The 21,054-nt window shown below is 46.7% G+C and overlaps 1 protein-coding gene across 1 annotated transcript in view; it reads right to left on the bottom strand.

The window, feature by feature from the left end:
* Positions 1-21,019, bottom strand: part of LOC120049111 (FYVE, RhoGEF and PH domain-containing protein 6-like) — a 30,749-nt gene extending 9,730 nt beyond the window's left edge. Inside the window, exons 1-8 of the mRNA XM_038995354.1 lie at positions 20,748-21,019; positions 11,244-13,560; positions 6,479-6,596; positions 5,338-5,405; positions 5,152-5,182; positions 3,280-3,431; positions 2,975-3,131; positions 2,682-2,769 (exon numbers count right to left, since the gene is read on the bottom strand). Coding sequence (XP_038851282.1) covers positions 2,682-2,769; positions 2,975-3,131; positions 3,280-3,431; positions 5,152-5,182; positions 5,338-5,405; positions 6,479-6,596; positions 11,244-13,560; positions 20,748-20,757 — 2,941 coding nt within the window. The 5' untranslated portion in view covers positions 20,758-21,019. The remainder of the gene's footprint in view (positions 1-2,681; positions 2,770-2,974; positions 3,132-3,279; positions 3,432-5,151; positions 5,183-5,337; positions 5,406-6,478; positions 6,597-11,243; positions 13,561-20,747) is intronic.
* Between the last annotated feature and the right edge of the window lie 35 nt (positions 21,020-21,054).

The raw sequence follows: 21,054 nt of genomic DNA, 5'->3' as shown, positions 1-21,054 counted from the left end.
CATGTGTGTGTGTATATGTGTGTACCTGTGTATGTGTGTATATGTGTATGTGTGTGTATATGTGAATGTGTGTATGTGTGTGTACCTGTGTATGTGTGTGTACCTGTGTGTGTGTGTATATGTGTATATGTGTATGTGTGTGTACCTGTGTGTGCGTGTGTATATGTGTGTGTGTGTATATGTGTATGTGTGCGTATGTGTGTACATGTGTATATGTGTATGTGTGTGTACCTGTGTATGTGTGTGTACCAGTGTGTGTGTATATGTGTATGTGTGTATATGTGTATGTGTGTGTATATGTGTATGTGTGTGTACCTGTGTACCTGTGTATGTGTGTATATGTGTATGTGTGTGTACCTGTGTATATGTGTGTGTATATGTGTATGTATGTACCTGTGTATGTGTAGGTACCTGTGTACCTGTGTATGTGTGTGTATATGTGTATGTGTGTGTATATGTGTATGTGTGTGTACCTGTGTACCTGTGTATGTGTGTATATGTGTATATGTGTGTACCTGTGTATGTGTGTATATGTGTATGCGTATGTATATGTGTATGTGTGTGCACCTGTGTATGTGTGTGTATATGTGTATGTGTGTGTATATGTGTATGTGTGTGTACCTGTGTATGTGTGTGTATATGTGTATGCGTGTGTATATGTGTATGTGTGTGTACCTGTGTATGTGTGTGTACCTGTGTATGCGTGTGTACCTGTGTATGCGTGTGTACCTGTGTATGCGTGTGTATATGTGTATGCGCGTATATGTGTATGTGTGTATATGTGTATGCGTGTGTATATGTGTATGTGTGTGTACCTGTGTATGTGTATGTGTGTATATATGTGTATGCGTGTGTATATGTGTATGTACCTGTGTATGTGTGTATATGTGTATGTGTGTGTACCTGTGTATGTGTATGTACCTGTGTGTGTGTGTGTATATGTGTATATGTGTATGTGTGTGTACCTGTGTGTGCGTGTGTATATGTGTGTGTGTGTATATGTGTATGTGTGTGTACCTGTGTATGTGTGTGTGTATATGTGTATGCGTGTATATGTGTATGTATATGTGTATGTGTGTGTACCTGTGTATGTGTGTGTACCTGTGTATGCGTGTGTACCTGTGTATGCGTGTGTACCTGTGTATGCGTGTGTATATGTGTATGCGCGTATATGTGTATGTGTGTATATGTGTATGCGTGTGTATATGTGTATGTATGTGTACCTGTGTGTGTGTGTGTACCTGTGTATGTGTATGTGTATATATATGTGTATGCGTGTATATGTGTATGCGTGTGTATATGTGTATGTGTGTGTACCTGTGTATGTCTGTGTACCTGTGTATGTGTGTATATGTGTATGCGTGTGTATATGTGTATGTACCTGTGTATGTGTGTATATGTGTATGTGTGTGTACCTGTGTATGTGTGTGTACCTGTGTGTGTGTGTATATGTGTATATGTGTATGTGTGTGTACCTGTGTGTGCGTGTGTATATGTGTGTGTGTGTGTATATGTGTATGTGTGTGTACATGTGTGTGTGTATATGTGTGTACCTGTGTATGTGTGTATATGTGTATGTGTGTGTATATGTGAATGTGTGTATGTGTGTGTACCTGTGTGTGTGTGTATATGTGTATATGTGTATGTGTGTGTACCTGTGTGTGCGTGTGTATATGTGTGTGTGTGTGTATATGTGTATGTGTGTGTACATGTGTGTGTGTATATGTGTGTACCTGTGTATGTGTGTATATGTGTATGTGTGTGTATATGTGAATGTGTGTATATGTGTATGTGTGTGTACCTGTGTATGTGTGTGTATATGTGTATGTGTGTATATGTGTATGTGTGTGTATATGTGTATGTGTGTGTACCTGTGTGTGTGTGTGTATATATGTATGTGTGTGTACCTGTGTGTGTGTGTGTGTGTATATGTGTATGTGTGTGTACCTGTGTGTGTATATGTGTATATGTGTATGTGTGTATATGTGTATGTGTGTGTACGTGTGTGTGTGTGTGTATATATGTGTATGTGTGTATATGTGCATGTGTGTATATGTGTATGTGTGTGTATATGTGAATATATGTGTGTGTGTACCTGTGTATGTATGTATATGTGTATGTGTGTGTATATGTGTATGTGTGTGTATATGTGTATGTATATGTGTATGTGTGTGTATATGTGTGTAAATGTGTATGTGTGTGTATATGTGTATGTGTGTATGTATGTGTATGTGTGTGTATATGTGTATGTGTGTGTATATGTATATGTGTATGTGTGTGTATATGTATATGTGTGTGGATATATGTATGTGTATGTGTGTGTATATGTGTACCTGTGTGTATGTGTGTATATGTGTGTGTGTGTGTGTGTATATGTGTATATGTGTGTATATGTGTAGGTGTGTGTATATGTGTATGCGTGTGTATATGTGTATGTATGTGTACCTGTGTGTATGTGTGTGTGTGTGTGTATGTGTATGCGTGTGTATATGTGTGTGTATATGTGTACCTGTGTGTATGTGTGTATATGTGTGTGTGTGTGTGTGTGTGTGTGTGTGTGTGTGTGTGTGTGTGTGTGTGTGTGTGTGTGTGTGTGTGTATGTGTGTATATGTGTGTGTATATGTGTATACCTGTGTGTATGTGTGTATATGTGTATATGTGTGTGTGTGTGTGTGTGTACCTGTGAGCAGAAGCTGATACTGGGGGATTCTCTGTACAGGTTTCAGCAGGTAGTGCTTCAGAGCCAGGCTGGCACATCTAGGACTCATCTGGGACAGAGTACAGGAGAATTGTACCACACATTTGCATACAGTATTAACAGTATACATACACAAATCTAGCTCCACGTCCTTGGCGCTAATGTAGTCTCCAGACTATGTCTGGCTTGTTACCACTCTATCATCAACTATGCGGATAGGAACTTCCTCTGACACGCACGCACGCACGCACGCACGCACACACACAGCTGTTTACCTCAAACTCCCGGACCACAGTTGCGAAGCCAGGGTTTTTCCTACACTGTTCGTCCAGCATAGCCACGTTGTTGTCAAACTGACGGATGTAGGTGGAGTACATCTTCAGGTACGGCCCCTTCTGAACAAAGATGTCTGCCAGCCTCTGGTGGTCCCCCCTACACAGCAGAGAGAGAGGTGAGAGGGGCAGGGGGAAGCGAGGCAGAGGGAGGGAGATGGTCATTGTGGTCTGGTCTGAGTTCAGCTGTGGCATGGTCAGTTGAGGTTTGTATCTCTGGTGCTGATAATGATGGTGAGGGTGCGTACCAGTGGGCCACCCTCTCCTCTAGCTCCCGGAGCAGGTCTCGGTTGAGCTGGTATAGTTGAGGCAGGTAGTAGAGGATCTGGGATAGAATACGCTCTTCAACCACCGGCTTGCCGTTCTGACGCGTCGCCTTGGACACTGCGTCCCGGAAATCCTGCATGGAGGGAGGGGGTTAATGCTGATCGACGAATGAGGGGAACTGACACAGCGACAACAGAGTGGTGGGAGACTAATTAACACACACACACAGCTGCAGGGCGGAGAGACGTTACACAGTACAGCACAGGAACACCTGGTTATCACCTCATAAACATGCGTCCCTCTGCATCATACACACACACACACACACACACACACACACACACACACACACACACACACACACACACACACACACACACACACACACACACACACACACACACACTGAGGCAGCACTCTCACACTGCCCAGTGAGCCAACACCTTGCAGGTGGAAGGAAGTGGTGAGACAACCAGGGCAGGGGCCCAATGTGCTGGTGAACACTCTCACACACCCACAATAAAACACGCACAGCTGCAGTGTGAAGGACCGAAACATGTATCCCTAGAAAACATGTCAAAAGTCAAGTCAAAATATAATACAACACATTATTGTACACAACATATCAAATGAGAACCATCCTATAGGGTATAAGGGAGGACTTACATGTGAAACCAAAATAAACACAACAGGCGCACACACACACAGGATTAGCCGAGGCATTTCTAAGTCTGGGGGTCCTCCACCCACGCACTCACTGCAGGAAGCAGCTGTTCTGTGGTCAGGGGCAGCCATGGCCATGGAGACTGGAGAATGTGATTTGACCTCTTTCTTTAAGTCTCCCCCCTCTACTGTGTCTCTCTCTCATCTCTCTTTCTCTCTCCCTCTCTCTCATGCTCAGCCCCATATTCAAAATGAATCCCATAGTGGGTCCTGTTTAAGGCAGACAGACAGGGCGACACTTGGCCCTGAGTGTGTGTGTGTGTACCTGCGATTCCCCTTTCGGACAGTCTGAAAGCCACTCCCAAGAGGAAATCTAATATCAACTCTGCAGCCGTCTCAGACAAATTGTGGGTTTAGAGAGATTTTAGAGACTAGGCTATGCGAGACAAATAAAGGCTGGATTAAATCATTTTTCCATTAAATAAATAAAACATTGAAATCCAACACAAGGTCTATCTTCCGCTGCAAAAATCAAATCCTTTTTCAGAGCTCAGAACAGCTTGACCTGGCTGGTAGAGTTGACCACCTCAGCTTGACACAGCTCAGCCCTGCCCAGTAGACCAGACCAGTACAGTAATCACCACAACACCACCACCGTGAGTAAACAACACTCATCAGAGATCCCACACACACCTGTCACCTCCCCCTGAGACCAACATCAAAGCACCCAGCTCTGTCGTCACGGTTACCTGCTCCACTTTTCACCCCAACAGGCACAGAGCGGGGACGTTATTCCTTCCACCAAGCAGGAGCAGTGAGCTAGCTAGCCGGTAGTTAAATATAATGAAACAACTCTAGCCTATGTTTCCACTCTATAAAGCCACCACTTGAAAGCTGAAACTAGCAACACATGCTTGACTCCTTAGCTTCCTTTATGATTTACATCTCAGTGTTTATCACTGATCCTGCTAAGTGTGATACCTCCCAAAAACAACAGCAACAGTTCTACCACAGACAACTCCACTGCTGAGTACTGCTGCCTCGGGGGCAGGGGAGAAAGGCAACACAGCACAGCTAGTCGAAGGCTTGCTGAGTAACACCATTGAACACACAGATAACACACAGATAACACACGGATAACACACAGATATGGTGCTCATCAAAAGCCCAGCGGCTTAACTGATACTTACTATGTGAAGAAGCTTCAGGACGTCCACAAACCTGGAGGGAGAGGAGATTGGTGTAAACATTATATGACAAAAAAAGACACACAGACACACACACCCAATCAAGGACTTTATCATGAGAATATTCCACAGAATCGTTTCTTGTTTTTAGAGGTGGTGTGTGTGTCTGTGTGTGTCTCGGGTACTCACACTTTCTCAGAGCTCATGATCTCCTGGGCGATATGCACCACCTTTTTCCTCTTCACCTCATCCTCTTGCTGGAACGACAGACAGACAGACAGACAGACAGACAGACAGACAGACAGACAGACAGACAGACAGACAGACAGACAGACAGACAGACAGACAGACAGACAGACAGACAGACAGACATACAGACAGACAGACAGACAGACAGACAGACAGACAGACAGACAGACAGAGTCAGACAGATAGACAGATAGAGAAAAGCACAGCATTCAGTCAATGTAGTGAAAAAAGCTAGCTAGCTATATTCTAAACGTTACAGACATACTTCCACTTACAAGGTCACTGCAGCCCACCATCTGACTGTCCTGCTATAGTTTGCATAGGCACAATAATCTGCCCATTTGCTGTTTCTAAACAGACACTCCAACAGAGATTATGTCCGAAAACAGAGCTGCCGTTTCACACGTCTCTTCCCCTCGCTACTCTCTATCCACTTCAGCTATCTTCTCTACCCTCTGCACTCTCCCTCCCTCCCTCCCTCTCTCTCTCTCTCTCCCTCTTTCAGTCTGATAGTGAGTGGTCTGGGGTGGAAATGAGGCGGTCTTAATTTGGATAGTGGCCTTGCCCTTGTGTGACTGAAGGGGCCTCCTGCTCCTAATTGTGTGTGTGTGTGTGCTCGTGTTTTTGTCTGTTACAGACACAGGCTTTTAGAGTATCATAAATAGGGTCAAACAGGACAAAGCAATCAGCCATTTTCAGAGTTATTCCTGCCCCCTAAACCCTCTATGTCTGACCCCCCCCAGACAGAATGACAGCCCCATCACACGCAGGCACAGTGTGATATTCCCCACCTGCCTTTCTTTACTTCATAGAGCCCTGTGCCCAGCACCCATTTTGGCTCCATGACGCCTGTCTGATAGTGTCGTTATCACTCGTGTTACGCCTGCCAATATCTTTCCTGTTATACCACCTGTCATCACTGTCCTCACTCTGTCTCAGTAACATCCCCTCTGTTATCACTCATGCCTAGGACCTACCAGAGCAAACACATCTAAAGAACCCTACCGTAACCTTATTGACAAGGCCGCCACATCCACTGTGTATCGGGTTGTGTGTGTGTGTGTGTATTAAAGATAGATACCTGTCTGTCTTCTTCTGACAGCTCCAGGTGCTCCTTGCTGGAGGTGGAGCTGTTGTCATCCTCGTCAGAGCTGTGGACTTCCTCCTCAGAGTGAGCATCATCCAATCCATGCCAGCCCCTGCAGGCAAAACAGGAAGTTCCGGTCACCGCATTATCCTCATGGTTATCAGCCAGAGTGTGTGAGCGCTTACACATACAGTATGTATATGCAAGCATACCACGTACACACACTTCTGAATAGACTTTTTAATGTTTTATGGGAACAGTAATTGGCACGATGTCTCTACAGCCACGGGACTAGGATGATCTCCAGCCTGAAGCACGGATGTCAAAACGTTGTCCACAGCTATACTTGAGTAAACATAGTTGCCATGAAGACTCCACAGACAGCCTGTCTGCTGGCAGCAGGGCACCGGCCTGCTCTTCAGTCAGCTGATACAGGTCTGTCTGCTGAGTGGCACAAGTAGCAACATGTGTTTGTGCCACTAATGTTTTCATCTTGGCTTCACAGCCTATACAGGAAATGTTATCACAGCTGGATTTTGAACCAAACAAACCCAAAGTACTGTCTACTTTCTAATCTGGAGGACTCATAAGATACTGTCACTCTCTTTATTTTGACTACTTTGTCTGTCCCCTTCCCTCTCTCTCAGCTACCCCTCTTTCCCTCTCCTCTTGTCTCTCCTTCTTCCCTCTATACCCTGTTTCTCTTCCCTACCCCCATCTTTTCCTCTTTTCTCCCATTCTTTCACTCTCTCTTTCCTCCCATTCTTTCACTCTCTCTTTCACTTCCATTCTCACTCCCTAGACAGGCCTTCCTGCACACTGGGTCAGGCACAGAGCGCCTCTTGTTTACTGCCTGAGGCTAGTTACATAAACTAAGCAGGCTGAGAAGCTTGGGAAACACTACAGATTCACGACACACATACACACTCTTTCAAACAACCACAACGGCACACAAATACACACATGCTTGCAAGCACACGCACACACACAAGCATGCACAAATGCAAGCATCTTTCAAATGATGAAACACACATAAACAGGGGCAAAAATCACACAGTGAAAGATAAACACTTATATTATCCAACTGGAGTACCAGATCTGGGCAGCTAGATATATGTGGAAATGTTACATACAGCTCTTTACTGCTGAACTCTTGAGTCTAATATTTCCCTTCACCTGCCCTTCTTTATACTTGTCCAGTAATCTGATTGACCTGCCTTTATCTCATGGCCCCAGAGTGGCGTAACAAAATACTGGTTTGAGCACGCACGCACGTGCACTGCACACACACAACTGCACACACACAACTGCCTTTTGATATATGAGGTGAACACACACACAAGAACACTTGAATGAGGATGTGATTACAGTGAGTTGGGAGTAGGGTTGCAAAGGGCCGGAAAATTCCGGCAAATTTCTGGAAATTTTCCATGGAAAGTTAAGCACGGGAATTTTGCTTAAATTCATCAAAAAAAGTCAGCTTATAACAGTGAACCTTTTTTTGTGGGATACACATAAGGCAATTCTAGGTCTTGTGGCATATTTTGGTTAAACTATTCCCAATTCAATGGAATTGCAACCCTCTGCATGCACAGTGCATTCTTCCATCACATGTACAGCTGATTCTCAAGATCTTTCACACGAATGAAATGCTATTGAGCCCACACTACTACACTGCCTGAGCCAAAGACTACATGCTTTCTGGTAAGTTTTTATTACAATACTGGGTGGGGTGAATATATTTTATATGACATACATGATTTTTTGTTAACTAGTAAATAGTAGCCACCAGCAAAATGTGTTTAAATCATTTATAACTTGTTAACAATTTCTGCTAGTTAGTTTTTGCTACCATGTGGGTTTTAGCTTGCTTGAGCCTGCTAACTGAAGAGCGTTAATTCATACATGTTTCATTTTAAAAGATTTATCTTACAAAGGAGTTGTTTAATCTAACTGCTTAACTATCTGTATTCTTTTTTTTTTTACTTGTTATTTCTAATCTTAACAGGAAAATGCCACGGGCACTATCTGATGTGTGGATACATTTCACTGCAGCTAATGTAGAAGGAAAAGCTGTGTACGTTTGCAAATACTGTGCCAATCATATGTGAAGAATGCAACAAAGATGCAGAATCATCTGGCCAAGTGCATAAAGTTCCCTCAGCGCTCACAACAAGCAACCTCTGACAAAAGTCCCTCTACTGCTATTCGAGGTGAAAATCATGAATCAGACACCTTATCGATAGCAACAGCTCATGGTCCTCCTGGAATCAGAAGTTTTTTGACTCAATGGAGAAACGTAGTCAGAGAAATGCTGATGAATGTCTTGCTTGAGCTGTGTATGCAACTGGTTCACCTCTGATGCTCACAGGCAATGTGTATTGGAAGAGATTTCTGAATGTTCTTCGCCCAGCATACACCCCTCCAACCAGACATGCTTTATCTACTCATTTGCTGGATGCAGAGTTCAACAGAGTTCAAGTGAAGGTCAGGTAAATCATAGAGAAAGCAGAGAGACTTCTGCCTGAAGCCCATACACGCCGCAGTGTACATGTTGAACCCCAAGTATGCTGGCAAGAGCATTCTGTCTGGTGCAGAGATCAACAAGGCCTATGGCGTCATCATTACCGTGTCTCGCCACTTTGACCTGGATGAGGGCAAGGTTCTTGGCAGTCTGGCGAAGTACACTTCCAAGCAAGGGCTTTGGGATGGAGATGCAATATGGCAGTCGTGCCAAAATATCTCATCAGCCACCGGGTAGAAGGAACTTTGTGGATCTGAGACTCTTTCCCCTGTTGCCTCCATCATCCTCCAAATCCCACCAACATCAGCCGCTTCAGAGCGCAACTGGTCCTTGTTTAGAAACACACACACTAAAGCACGCAACAGGCTGACCAATACATGGGTTGAAAAATTGGTGGCCATCCGGGCAAATTTGAGGCTTTTTGAGCCTGACAACAAGCCATCCTCAACAAGGTTGGAAAGTGACAGTGAAGATGAGGCCTCAGAGTCTGATGTTCAAGAGGTGGACATTGAGGAGGTCCAGGGAGAAGACATGGAAGCCTGAGAGGAAGACAACCAAAGCTTTAGTTTCTAAACTATCATATAAAAAACTATCATTTTTTCTAAACTATCATCATGTATGTTGAAAACGTTTTTGGGAGATGCGATGGATCATTGGGGATCATCCAATAACCCTTTCTTTTGTTGTTCAGTGAACTCATCCCATGTGAAGAGTCAACTAATTTAATTAAAGTTGAATTCGTAACTACATTTTTATTACATTTTTTCTAATGGAAGGATTTCATCATTTGCAATTATGTCTACTTATGATAAGGTAAAAGGTTTATGTTTCTGTCTCCATATGATATGGTAAATATATCCAATGCAAAAAACATCTACATTGAAATGGTATTATATTAATTTGCATATATTTCCATGAATTCCCATATATTCCCGTTAATTCCCATATATTTCCGTTAATTCCCACGGAAGGTTTCCACCTCTGAATATTCCCCAAAATGTGCAAACCTAGTTGGGAGGCCTGACTCTTGTTAGCAAGGACCGTGTCCAGTCCATTCACTCATCCACACACACAAATATTTTAGTGTCCAATACAGTAGCAAAATATTAAATTACGTTGAGTCATTCAAAAAGGGGTTCACTGAGAATAGGAAAGAGAGTGAGAAACCGAAAGAGAGATGGGAGAGAGAGATGGCAGAAAGAAAGGGAACAGGAGAGAAAGGGAGAGATATGGGAGAAGGGACAGGAAGAGATGAGAAAGCGAGAGCAAGAGAGTGGGAGGGAGGGAGAAGGAGAGAGAGAGGCTGGTGGTTGCTGGAGGTTTATTTTCCCTGTTCAGAGTGCAGTGTGGCGTTTCTGCGATTTTCAGATATTTCCTGCTCTGGCCACTGAAAATAACCCACAGGAAAACAGTCCAACCTGCTGCACATCAATGCTCTCTTCACAGCCTGGATGGCTAACACTGAAGCTAACTCTCACACACTCATACAAGCACAGCCTGCCAATGCTAACGCTCACACAAACACAGCATGTTGGTCTACGTTGTAAATACGATGTAACAATGGGTATAGTACACACAATGTAGTTACATTGTACCTGACATGGTCTTACCACCATGTAAATCCATAGTTTTAGCACTAAAGTGGGACCAAGACTGTAAAGTGAAAACTAACTCTCACACAAGCACAACCTGGGCACTGGCCTAAATACTACAATACTTACAGTCTCACTGTGACACAGTACACATACACACACACACACACACACACACACACACAAACACACACAAATAGAAACCACTGAACACAGTACACACACCCATGGCATTGTTCTAGGTTCAAAATCAAAACATTTACTGTAAATTGCTCGAGTCTCTCTTTCCAGGAAATCTGATTCATGAAGCATTAAAGCTCATTAAAAGTGACACATCTATGACTGTTGTGGTACATTAACACTACGGTAGCAAAAAGTATCATGATGTAATAACTGAGTTATTTACTGTAGGCAACTAATGATCAAAGGATTATGATCAGCTCTGTAACTCTGGATTCGTTGAAACCTAAGTTGCCCATGACACACGAGAGGCACTATGCAATCAGACAACAAAATGACACACACACTCTGTTGAAACCTAACCCAGACCCTTTGTGTGTGTAGACAAAGGAAGAAAGAATTCCCACTCACACGCACAGTCGCACACACACACACCACACACACTGTGACACACATGCTGTACCTCTCATAGTCAATGGAATGGGGTCGCTTATAGTCGCAGTGGCTCTCGTATGGATCCTGCACCTCATAGACGTCTGAGTCACTGTGTCTGTGTGTGCTTGGGTCCAGACTGTGTGTGAGTGGCCAGCCCAGCCGTGCGCTGAGGAAAGGCAGGTTCATGTACTCCGGTATCTCCTCATACAGAGGAACATTCTCATACTCCACCGACCCCTCTCCATCCCCGCCAGACACCCCCGTGCTGCCGTTGGGCTGGTCCACCATCCCCGTCCGTCCGCCCGGCTCCACGCTGGTACAATCCAGAGACTCGCCGCTTCTGGCCAGTAACCGTGGCAACATCCTGACAGACAACCGCAGCTCCAGAAGCTTCCGGAAGGAAAGGCTCCTCTTGGTGCCGTCGGCGCGAGCCAGCAGGTCAGCCGAGGAGAAGGACTGGGCCCTCTGTTTCCCCCCCAGCAGAGCTGCTTTCCCCTGGGGGGCCCCTTGGCTGCTGCCGCCGCTGCTGTGTCTGGAGGAGCTCTGCCTGCTGAAGAAGGGCCTTGGGAAGCGCCAGGCTGGTTTCTCATGTGGGGTGGCAGGCAGCTCCCTCATGGGGGTGTTGGCGTGGTGCGGAGGGGGTGGAGGGGGGGTGATGGACGGGGGGGCACCCGCTGGCAGGCTGTGTCTCTGGGGCTTCCTGGGCGGGGCCCTGGGTGACCCCCCCTCTTCCGCTGAGCTGGCCTTCCTTGTCATGCCGACGGGGGGCGGGCGGCAGCTGAGCTTGATCTGTTTGGGCAGGCTTCGGGTGATGGGGTAGCGCTCAAAGTCTCCGTACCCGTCCTCAACTTCTTCTTCCTTCTCCTCCTCTTCCTCCCCTCCTCCTCCTCTTCTCTCTGAGGTCAGTGCGTTAAGCTCAGGCTGAGAGAGCAAGTCCAGAGAGTGGGAGGTGTTTCGGTTGAGGGAGGGGGGACAGTGGATGGCTCTGTGGAGGCGAGGGGAGAGGGACTTCTGTCTAGGTGGAGGCACAGGGTGAGGCTCCTCTTCAACTTCAGGGTCCTGGGAGGGTGAGGGACTGTCATACACTCCCTGGGTGTGTTCTTCCTTCTCTGAGGTGAGACATCTCCCCCCACTCCCCTCAGTCTCCCCCACCTCTCCCCCCTGTGTGCGGTTCTTTGTCTCCCTCTCATGGGTGCTGGCCTCCAGGCCGTCCTGCCTTACCAGGGCTGGCTTACGGGGCTTACGTGGCAGCGGCACGGGCAGGGGCTTACTGGGGGCGGCAGGGAACGAGAGGTCAGTGGGTAGCCTGGGTATTCTGGAACACTGTGTACTATTGTCTGTGTGGGAGGGGGTGCTGTCAGGCTCACTGTCCACCTGGGAGGGGGCGAGGTTGGGGGGTAAAATCTGTGGGGGGGTGCGGGTGGGTGGAACTATCTGAGAGGGGGTGCGGGTGGGGGGGACTGTCTGTGGGGGGGTGCGAATAGGGGAGACTTCCAGTGGGAGGATGAGGGGAGTGGGAATGGTGTCGGTCTCATTGCAGTCTATATTACAGCTGTCAGTGTATGTCTGTTCTGCATTAGAAGCTTTAGTCTGTGTAAGTGTCTCTGCCACCTCAAGAACATTACATGACTGGTCCCCTGAACCAGTCTGATACTGCCGACCCTCCTGTCCTTTCTGGTTCCTCTGTCTCTCCTCTTTGTTCCCCTGCAGCTTCTCCTCATCCCTGCTCCCCTCTCCATCCCTCTGCCCCTCCTGTCTCTGGGGTTTGTCCTTGAGCCTGAGATGGAGGGTGTTGGTCACTCCTCCGCTCTCCTCACTGTCTCCGTTCTCTGTTTTACCCGGCCGATTGGCTACCAGCGTTCCAGTGCTTTCCGTGGCATTCCCGTTTGGCCAGGAGCCGAGCGTATCGCTCCCGACCTCTGTAATGTTCCCATTCCCTAGTCGTTTGCATTGGGAGCAGTCCTGGAGTCCGCAGGAGCACGTAGGAATGATGTAGTCCGAGTCGCGCAGGATGGGCTGCGACAGGATCCCGTTTCTGGAGTTGAGGAAGGAGAGGCTGTCGTCCCCAGCCCCGCTGCACTTCTGGGAAGGGGTTTGGGGTACTCTGGGTCTGAGGGGTGGGGGAGAAGCCGGGGCTTGAGGGGCGGAGGGTTTGGAGAGGCATGGTTTGGGCGCCACAGCAGGTTTGGCTCTCTTTAGCGCAGCAGGGGAGGGTTGGGTAAGAAGGGGGGAGGGTTGGGAAGGCTGGGAGAGGAGAAGATCAGGTTTGGGAGCGATGGGAGGAGGCGAGAGCTTCACCGAGGGGGCGAGTTTGGGTTTGGGAGCCACTGGCGGCTTCTTCACACCTGTAGAGAATTAGAGGAGGAGGAAGAGTGAGGAGTAGACATTAGACAATGCTGGGGAGGGGGGCTGCTAAAAACACTCACAGGAGGCAAAGAAAGAAGTGACCCTTTAACCTTTATGGCTGCTTAAAGGCACAAGCAGGAGGCAAAAAGCAAAACAGAGCACATTCCACTGCCCTGCTGTAATGCATGCACTACCCTGGATATCCCTTGACCCCCCCCCCCCCCCCCCCCACACACACACATCGACACATACCAACCAGTCAGCAGCAGCACAGAGACACCTCGTGGGGTAAGAGGGGACAGGGCAAGGGTCAGAGGATCAACCCCTAGAGGTCAATGGGATTTTTAGCTCACTAAGGAAGGTTGGGCGCAAATGGTCAGAAAGTGAAGGAATGAAAGAACCAAATGATTCCTGTACTCATATATTCACTGTGTTCTGTCTGTACAGAAAAGCTGAACAATCAAAAAAACGAACTATAACCTAAGCGACATCACATCTCCCACAAAAAATGTCTCTAAGCGGGCACCACACACGCCCGTGGCAGGTTGAGCCTGCACTACATGGATAACTGGATTATGAATACAGACCTCTGCATTGAATATGAGACACTCGTTCCTGCATTGAAGGTCCTTCAATATCAGGTGAAGAATGACGATCCCCATGATGGTTATGAAACACTATAGCAAGGGCCTCCCGGGTGGCGCAGTGGTCTAGGGCACTGCATCGCAGCGCTAGCTGTGCCACCAGAGTCTCTGGGTTCGCGCCCAGGCTCTGTCGCAGCCGGCCGCGACCGGGAGGTCCGTGGGGCGACGCACAATTGGCCTAGCGTCGTCCGGGTTAGCGAGGGTTTGGCCGGTAGGGATATCCTTGTCTCATCGCGCTCCAGCGACTCCTGTGGCGGGCCGGGCGCAGTGCGCGCTAACTAAGGGGGCCAGGTGCACGGTGTTTCCTCCGACACATTGGTGCGGCTGGCTTCCGGGTTGGAGGCGCGCTGTGTTAAGAAGCAGTGCGGCTTGGTTGGGTTGTGCTTCGGAGGACGCATGGCTTTCGACCTTCGTCTCTCCCGAGCCCGTACGGGACTTGTAGCGATGAGACAAGATAGTAATTACTAGCGATTGGATACCACGAAAATTGGGGAGAAAAAAAGGGGGGGGGGGGGATAATAATAATAAATGAAACACTATAGCACCACACCTCTCCTCCTAAGGTGTTAGGAATCGTCAGTGGTAGACAAATGTTACATACATGATAATCTATGCCAAGAGTTCTCTTAATATACAGTTAATCCACTGATTCCCTAATATCTGGATGCACAAGTCATTGAGTGCAGCTGTCTTACTGTCTTACTTTGTTTTTGTCCTAGTAGGCCTACGTAATAGATCAGATGAATTAGGCTAATGCCATTGATTTCCCTGAAAGTGCACCCACCTGGATTATATCCTAAATCAGTTGCTGATTAAAAGTGAGGGAAGAGACTGGCTACTGCAAATCCTCTGAGGTTGCAGAGAAGCTTTACAGGCGGCTCTCCATAAAGGAGGATTCCTCACGAAACTAGAACAAAATAAGATCCAGATTTTTTTCCTCCACAAAATGTAATTCATAGAAGGGTCCTTTGGAGGAAGTTTTATTGACATATATTTGGCATTTGTATCTTAAAACATAATAGATAAATAATTAATTGAACACATTTTGGCCTTACCCAGGCCTCCTTTAAGACTCCATAGTGTTTCATCTGTAGGCGCTACAAAGTAAAAGTCTGTGTCATATGAAGCTTTACCGATTGCTAAGTGATATGAATAGTATTTTGATTTTAACAACACATTTCTTACATACATTTATGAATATTGCAAAATATAAACATATACAATGTTTGATTTGGCACATTTTTCAATATATTTTTGAACATAATATTCTCTGCTAGTTTTATACTTATGTGTCACGCGGGACTAGGTGGGTGCAGGAATCAGACGCAGAGAGAGTTCCACTGGGGTATAGTGCTCTTTACTAAGGCACACAAAATATAAGCCCAACAATACAGGGCGCGGACATACAACGTGACAACCCAAAAACCACAGGGTGTCAAGTGTAAGAAGGAAAATATACCTCAGCCTACAATGCACACACGTAACAAAATAAAGACAAAACAAAGGAAATAAAGGTCAGAACGTGACAGTACCCCCCCCCCCCCCCCCAAAAGTGCGGACTCCGGCCGCAAAACCTGAACCTATAGGGGAGGGTCTGGGTGGGCGTCTGTCCGCGGTGGCGGCTCTGGCGCGGGACGTGGACCCCACTTCACCGCAGTTTTTGTCCGCCTCCTTAATAACCGCCCCCGTGGCCTCTTACTTCCTCTTACCTTGGCCTGGGAACCCCAATAAATGGGCTCACAGGACTGAGGGACGCCTCTAGACTGAAAGGCACCTCTGGACTGAGGGGCAGCTCCGGACTGAGGGGCAGCTCCGGACTGAGGGGCAGCTCCGGACTGAGGGGCAACTCAGGACTGAGGGGTAACTCCGGACTGAGGGGTAACTCAGGACTGAGGGGCAGCTCAGGACTGAGGGGCAGCTCCTGACTGGCGGACGGCTCTGGCAGCTCCTGACTGGCGGACAGCTCTGGCGGCTCCTGACTGGCGGACGGCTCCTGACTGGCGGGCGGCTCTGGCGGCTCCTGACTGACGGACGGCTCTAGCGGCTCAGGACAGACGGGCGGCTCTGATGGCTCAGGACAGACGGGCAGCTCAGGCGGCGCTGGACAGACAGGCAGCTCAGGCGGCGCTGGACAGACGGGCAGCTCAGGCGGCGCTGGACAGACGGGCAGCTCAGGCGGCACTGGACAGACGGGCAGCTCAGGCGGCGCTGGACAGACGGGCGCACCTGTAGGGAGGAGACGGAGAGACAGCCTGGTGCGTGGGGCTGCCACAGGACCCACCAGGCTGGAGAGACCTACAGGAGGCTTGGTGTTAGGAGGTGGCACCTGAAGGACCGGGCTGTGGGGGAGCACTGGAGCTCTGGTGCGCAGCCTTGGCACCACTCCCCCAGGCTGGATAACTACTCTAGCCCGGACCCTCCAGAGTGCAGGCACAGGTTGAACCGGGCTGTGGGTAAGCACTGGAGATCTAGTGCCTACTACGCGCACCTCTCCCTTAGGCTCCACTCCCACATTTGCCCGGCACGAGCGAAGCGCAGGCATAGGACACACTGCACCCTCCCAGCGCCCCGGAGACACAGTACGCAGAGCCGGCGCAGGATACCAGACACGCTGAGCAGGCACCTTACGCCCTGGCTGGATGCCCACACTCGCATGACACTTTCGGGGGGCTGCCCTATAGCGCACCGGGCTATGGGCACGTACTGGCGACACCGTGCGCTTAACCGCATAACACGGTGCCTGACCAGTAACGCGCTGCTTATAATAAGCACGAGGAGTGAGCTCAGGTCTGCTACCTGGCTTAGCCACACTCCCCGTGTGCCCTCCCCCCCAAAAAATGTGGGGGCTGCCTCTGTCGCGCTGCCGTGCTGCCTCTTCATATCGCCGCCGCCTCCAGCTCTGCTTTGGGGCGGCGATATTCCCCAGCCTGTGCCCGGGGTCCTTCTCCGTTTAAAATCTCCTCCCATGTCCAGGAGTCCTGAGTTCTTTGCCGCTGCTGCTGCTGTCCTTTACCACGCTGCTTGGTCCGGTTTTGGTGGGTGTTTCTGTATGAGTGTTTGTTGCCACACGGTACTGTTTCGGTTTCGTTCGTTTCACGTTTATTGTTTTTGTATTTTGTAGTGTTCAGTTTATGTCTTTAAATAAACATTATGGACACTTACCACGCTGCATATTGGTCCTCCGATCCTTCTCGCTTCTCCTCGTCAGAAGAGGAGGACGACAGCCATTACATTATGGCTCATTTTATACAAAGAAATTGGCATAGTAGGCAATGTAACCATTTACAGCCCTCCCTTTACTTGTATCATTGCAAATCTTGTAAATCACAGAGGGTGACCATTTTGAATCCATTTTCACATTCACTCTGTTGGTAATGCTTACAAATTGGATCATTCTGCATAACTCTAAAAGTAGCAGAGATCCTATTCTGGAACTTTGAGATGCAGGTAAAATATATTATGTTTAACAATATAGTGAAACATTTGCCAAATCAAGTGTATATTTTCAAAATTCATGTTTCATTTTTCTATATTTATAAATGTACAGAACCAGTCAAAAGTTTGGAAACACCTACTCATTCAAGGGTTTTTCTTTATTTTTTACTATTTTCTATGTTGTAGAATAATAGTGAAGACATCAAAACTATGAAATAACACATATGGAATCATGTAGTAACCAAAAAAGTGTTAAACAAATCAAGATATATTTTATATTTGAGATTCTTCAAAGTAGCCACCCTTTGCCTTGATGACAGCTTTGCACACTCTTGGCATTCTCTCAACCAGCTTCATGAGGAATGCTTTTCCAACAGTCTTGAAGGAGTTCCCACATATGCTGAGCACTTGTTGTCTGCTTTTCCTTCACTCTGCGGTCCAACTCATCCAAAACCATCTCAATTGGGTTGAGGTTGGGTGATTGTGTAGGCCAGGTCATCTGATGCAGCACTCCATCACTCTGCTTGGTCAAATAGCCTTTACACAGCCTGGAGGTGGATTTTGGGGCATTGTCCTGTTGAAAAACAAATGATAGTCCCATTAAGCCCAAACCAGATGGTATGGCATATCGCTGCAGAATGCTGTGGTAGCCATGCTGGTTAAGTGTGCCTTGAATTCTAAATAAATCACTGACAGTGTCACCAGCAAAGCACCCCAACACCATCACACCTCCTCCATGCTTCACGGTGGGAACCACACATAAGGAGATCAAAACGTTCACCTACTCTGCGTCTCACAAAGACACAGCGGTTGGATTTAACATTTGGACTCATCAGACCAAAGGACATATTTCCACTGGTCTAATGTTCATTGCTCGTGTTTCTTGGCCCAAGAAAGTCTCTTCTTATTATTGGTGTCCTTTCGTAGTGGTTTCTTTGCAGAAATTCGACCATGAAGGCCTGATTCACACAGTCTCCTCTGAACAGTTGATCTTGAGATGTGTCTTACTTGTACTCTGTGAAGCATTTATTTGGGCTGCGATCTGAGGTGCAGTTAAATCTAATGAACTTATCCTCTGCAGCAGAGGTAACTCTGGGTCTTTCTTTCCTGTGGCGGTCCTCATGAGAGCCAGTTTCATCATATCGCTTGATGGTTTTTGCGATTGCACTTGAAGAAACTTTCAAAGTTTTTGAAATTTTCCGGATTGACCTTCATGTGTTAAAGTAACGATGGACTGTCGTTTCTCTTTGCTTACTTGAGCTGTTCTTGCCATAATATGGACTTGGTCTTTTACCAAATAGGGATATCTTCTGTATACCACCCCTACCTTGTCACAACACAACTGATTGGCTCAAATGCATTTAGGAAAGAAATTCCACAAATTAACTTTTAACAAGGCACACCTGTTAATTTAAATGCATTCCAGGTGACTACCTCATGAAGCTGGTTGAGAGAATGCCAAGCGTGTGCAAAGCTGTCACCAAGGCAAAGGGTGGCTACTTTGAAAAATGTGTTGAACACATTTTTGATTACTACATGATTCCATATGTGTTATTTCATAGTTTTGATGTCTTCACTATTATTCTACAATGTAGAAAATAGTAAAAATAAAGAAAACCCTGGAATGAGTAGGTGTGTCCAAACTTTTGATTGTGATTGGTACTGTATGTAAGAAATGTGTTATTGAAATCAAAAGACTACTAATATTACAGAGCAAGCCGTAAAGCTTCATATGACACCAACTTTTGCTAAATTGCACCTACAGATGAAACATTATGGAGTCTTAAAGGATAAGGGGAAAAAATAGATTTTGGTTTAGGTCAAAAAGTCACAAATATTCCAACTTCAATTCATTTTTTCTCAATTATGCTTTAAGATACAAATGTCGAATACATGTCAACAATTGTATGGATTACATTTCGTGAAAATCCCCCAAATCGTGGTATTCATTTTATTTTGTTCTAGTTTGTTGAGGAATCACCCAACAGTCTTCTAGCTTGGTATTTCGCTATTAACATTTCCGTTTTTCAGACCTTAGGTTCTGTGAATTGTGGGAGAACCATTGCGGTGACTGGAGTTTTCTGGCTTGTTTATTTTCGGTGGAGAAAATGTGTTCTCAGCTTCAATGGCACCAACCCAAGTAGAATCCCGTGTCACCTCGCTGCATGCGTCCTTGTCCTAGTCTGTTCACTCTGGTTCAAAATGTTTTCGAATCTTTTGCTGAGTATGACCTGAACGATTTCATTGCACTGACTGATTCTGAAGTTGGCTGTGTGTGTGTTGTGAAATATGTGCGTCCTATATGCTATCCATAATGAGATGGCCAAAAGGATATGGCCTCGTTTTCTGCTCGACTGGGCTGGATCAGGGCTACTGACTGGCCGGGCGAGTGCTACACCACGAGAAGCGGTGTCACGGAGCGGATGTGCATGAAGCCTGAATGACCCTCTAGATACTCATGGAAAAATCTGTAAACTTCAGTGCCAAATCCCCTTTGCCTCAACGTATTGAAAAGTCATCGGTTTAGTGGTTGACAATCGCTGCTTTAAGTTATATAACCACGTTTGAAAGTTTGAAAAAAATCAATTGCGCATCTGACTGCATCAAAACAGGAGGACAGATGTTACACAAAGGAGCTGAATGTATCTGCCCTCTCATACACGCTCTCTTTCTCTCTTCGCATTTGGCTGATACATAAATTGTGTTGCATGTACTCTTGTTGGAGTATTCTAACCAGAATGACTGTTCTCCCTAAATCATGAGCGGGTGGAAACTGCTCATCTTTGCCACTACTACGCCTTCGGAGAGGTAACGTTATCATTATGAAAAACAGTCATTACAATGTAATAACCTGGGGAACCTAAATCATGAGCGGGTGAAAACTGCTCATCTTTGCCACTACGCCTTCGGAGGTAACGTTATCATTATGAAAAACAGTAATTACAATGTAATAACCTGGAAAAGCTGAGCTATGTTGCTGCAAAAGTAACATAACTTAAATGTTTTTGCTTTTCTGGATTTGCTTGGTAAAACTCTTAACTGCAAACGCACTCAAATAAACTGCTTTGTCGACAAAATGCAACTACTTAGCCATCCAGGAAACAAACCTGTGCTCATGACTCCCGACTTGCTCCTTTCTTTACTCCATGAGTAAACTTGCTTTCAATGGAACGGCACGGAATTTCGTGAATTTTCTTTTTCATGCGCCATTGTCAGTCAGTCTCAAAGAACACCAGGTAAACAACATAAAAATAAACAAAATGTAGCTTATATCACCGACTGAAACGTGAATAAACTGTTTCCTCTAGTCCCCCTTTTTCCAGTTTTCTGGAGTTTCGTCCAAGGCGCTGTTTCCTTCCCTTGCTCCTGGCTGAGGACGTTGCATTTCCCCGCGTGACCACTGGAGGATCCTGT

Source organism: Salvelinus namaycush, chromosome 6 (genome assembly GCF_016432855.1).
Source record: "Salvelinus namaycush isolate Seneca chromosome 6, SaNama_1.0, whole genome shotgun sequence".
Classification (NCBI taxonomy): domain Eukaryota; kingdom Metazoa; phylum Chordata; class Actinopteri; order Salmoniformes; family Salmonidae; genus Salvelinus; species Salvelinus namaycush.
The sequence above is the reverse complement of the archived record's forward strand: the minus strand, read 5'-3'. Positions and strand labels throughout refer to the sequence as shown.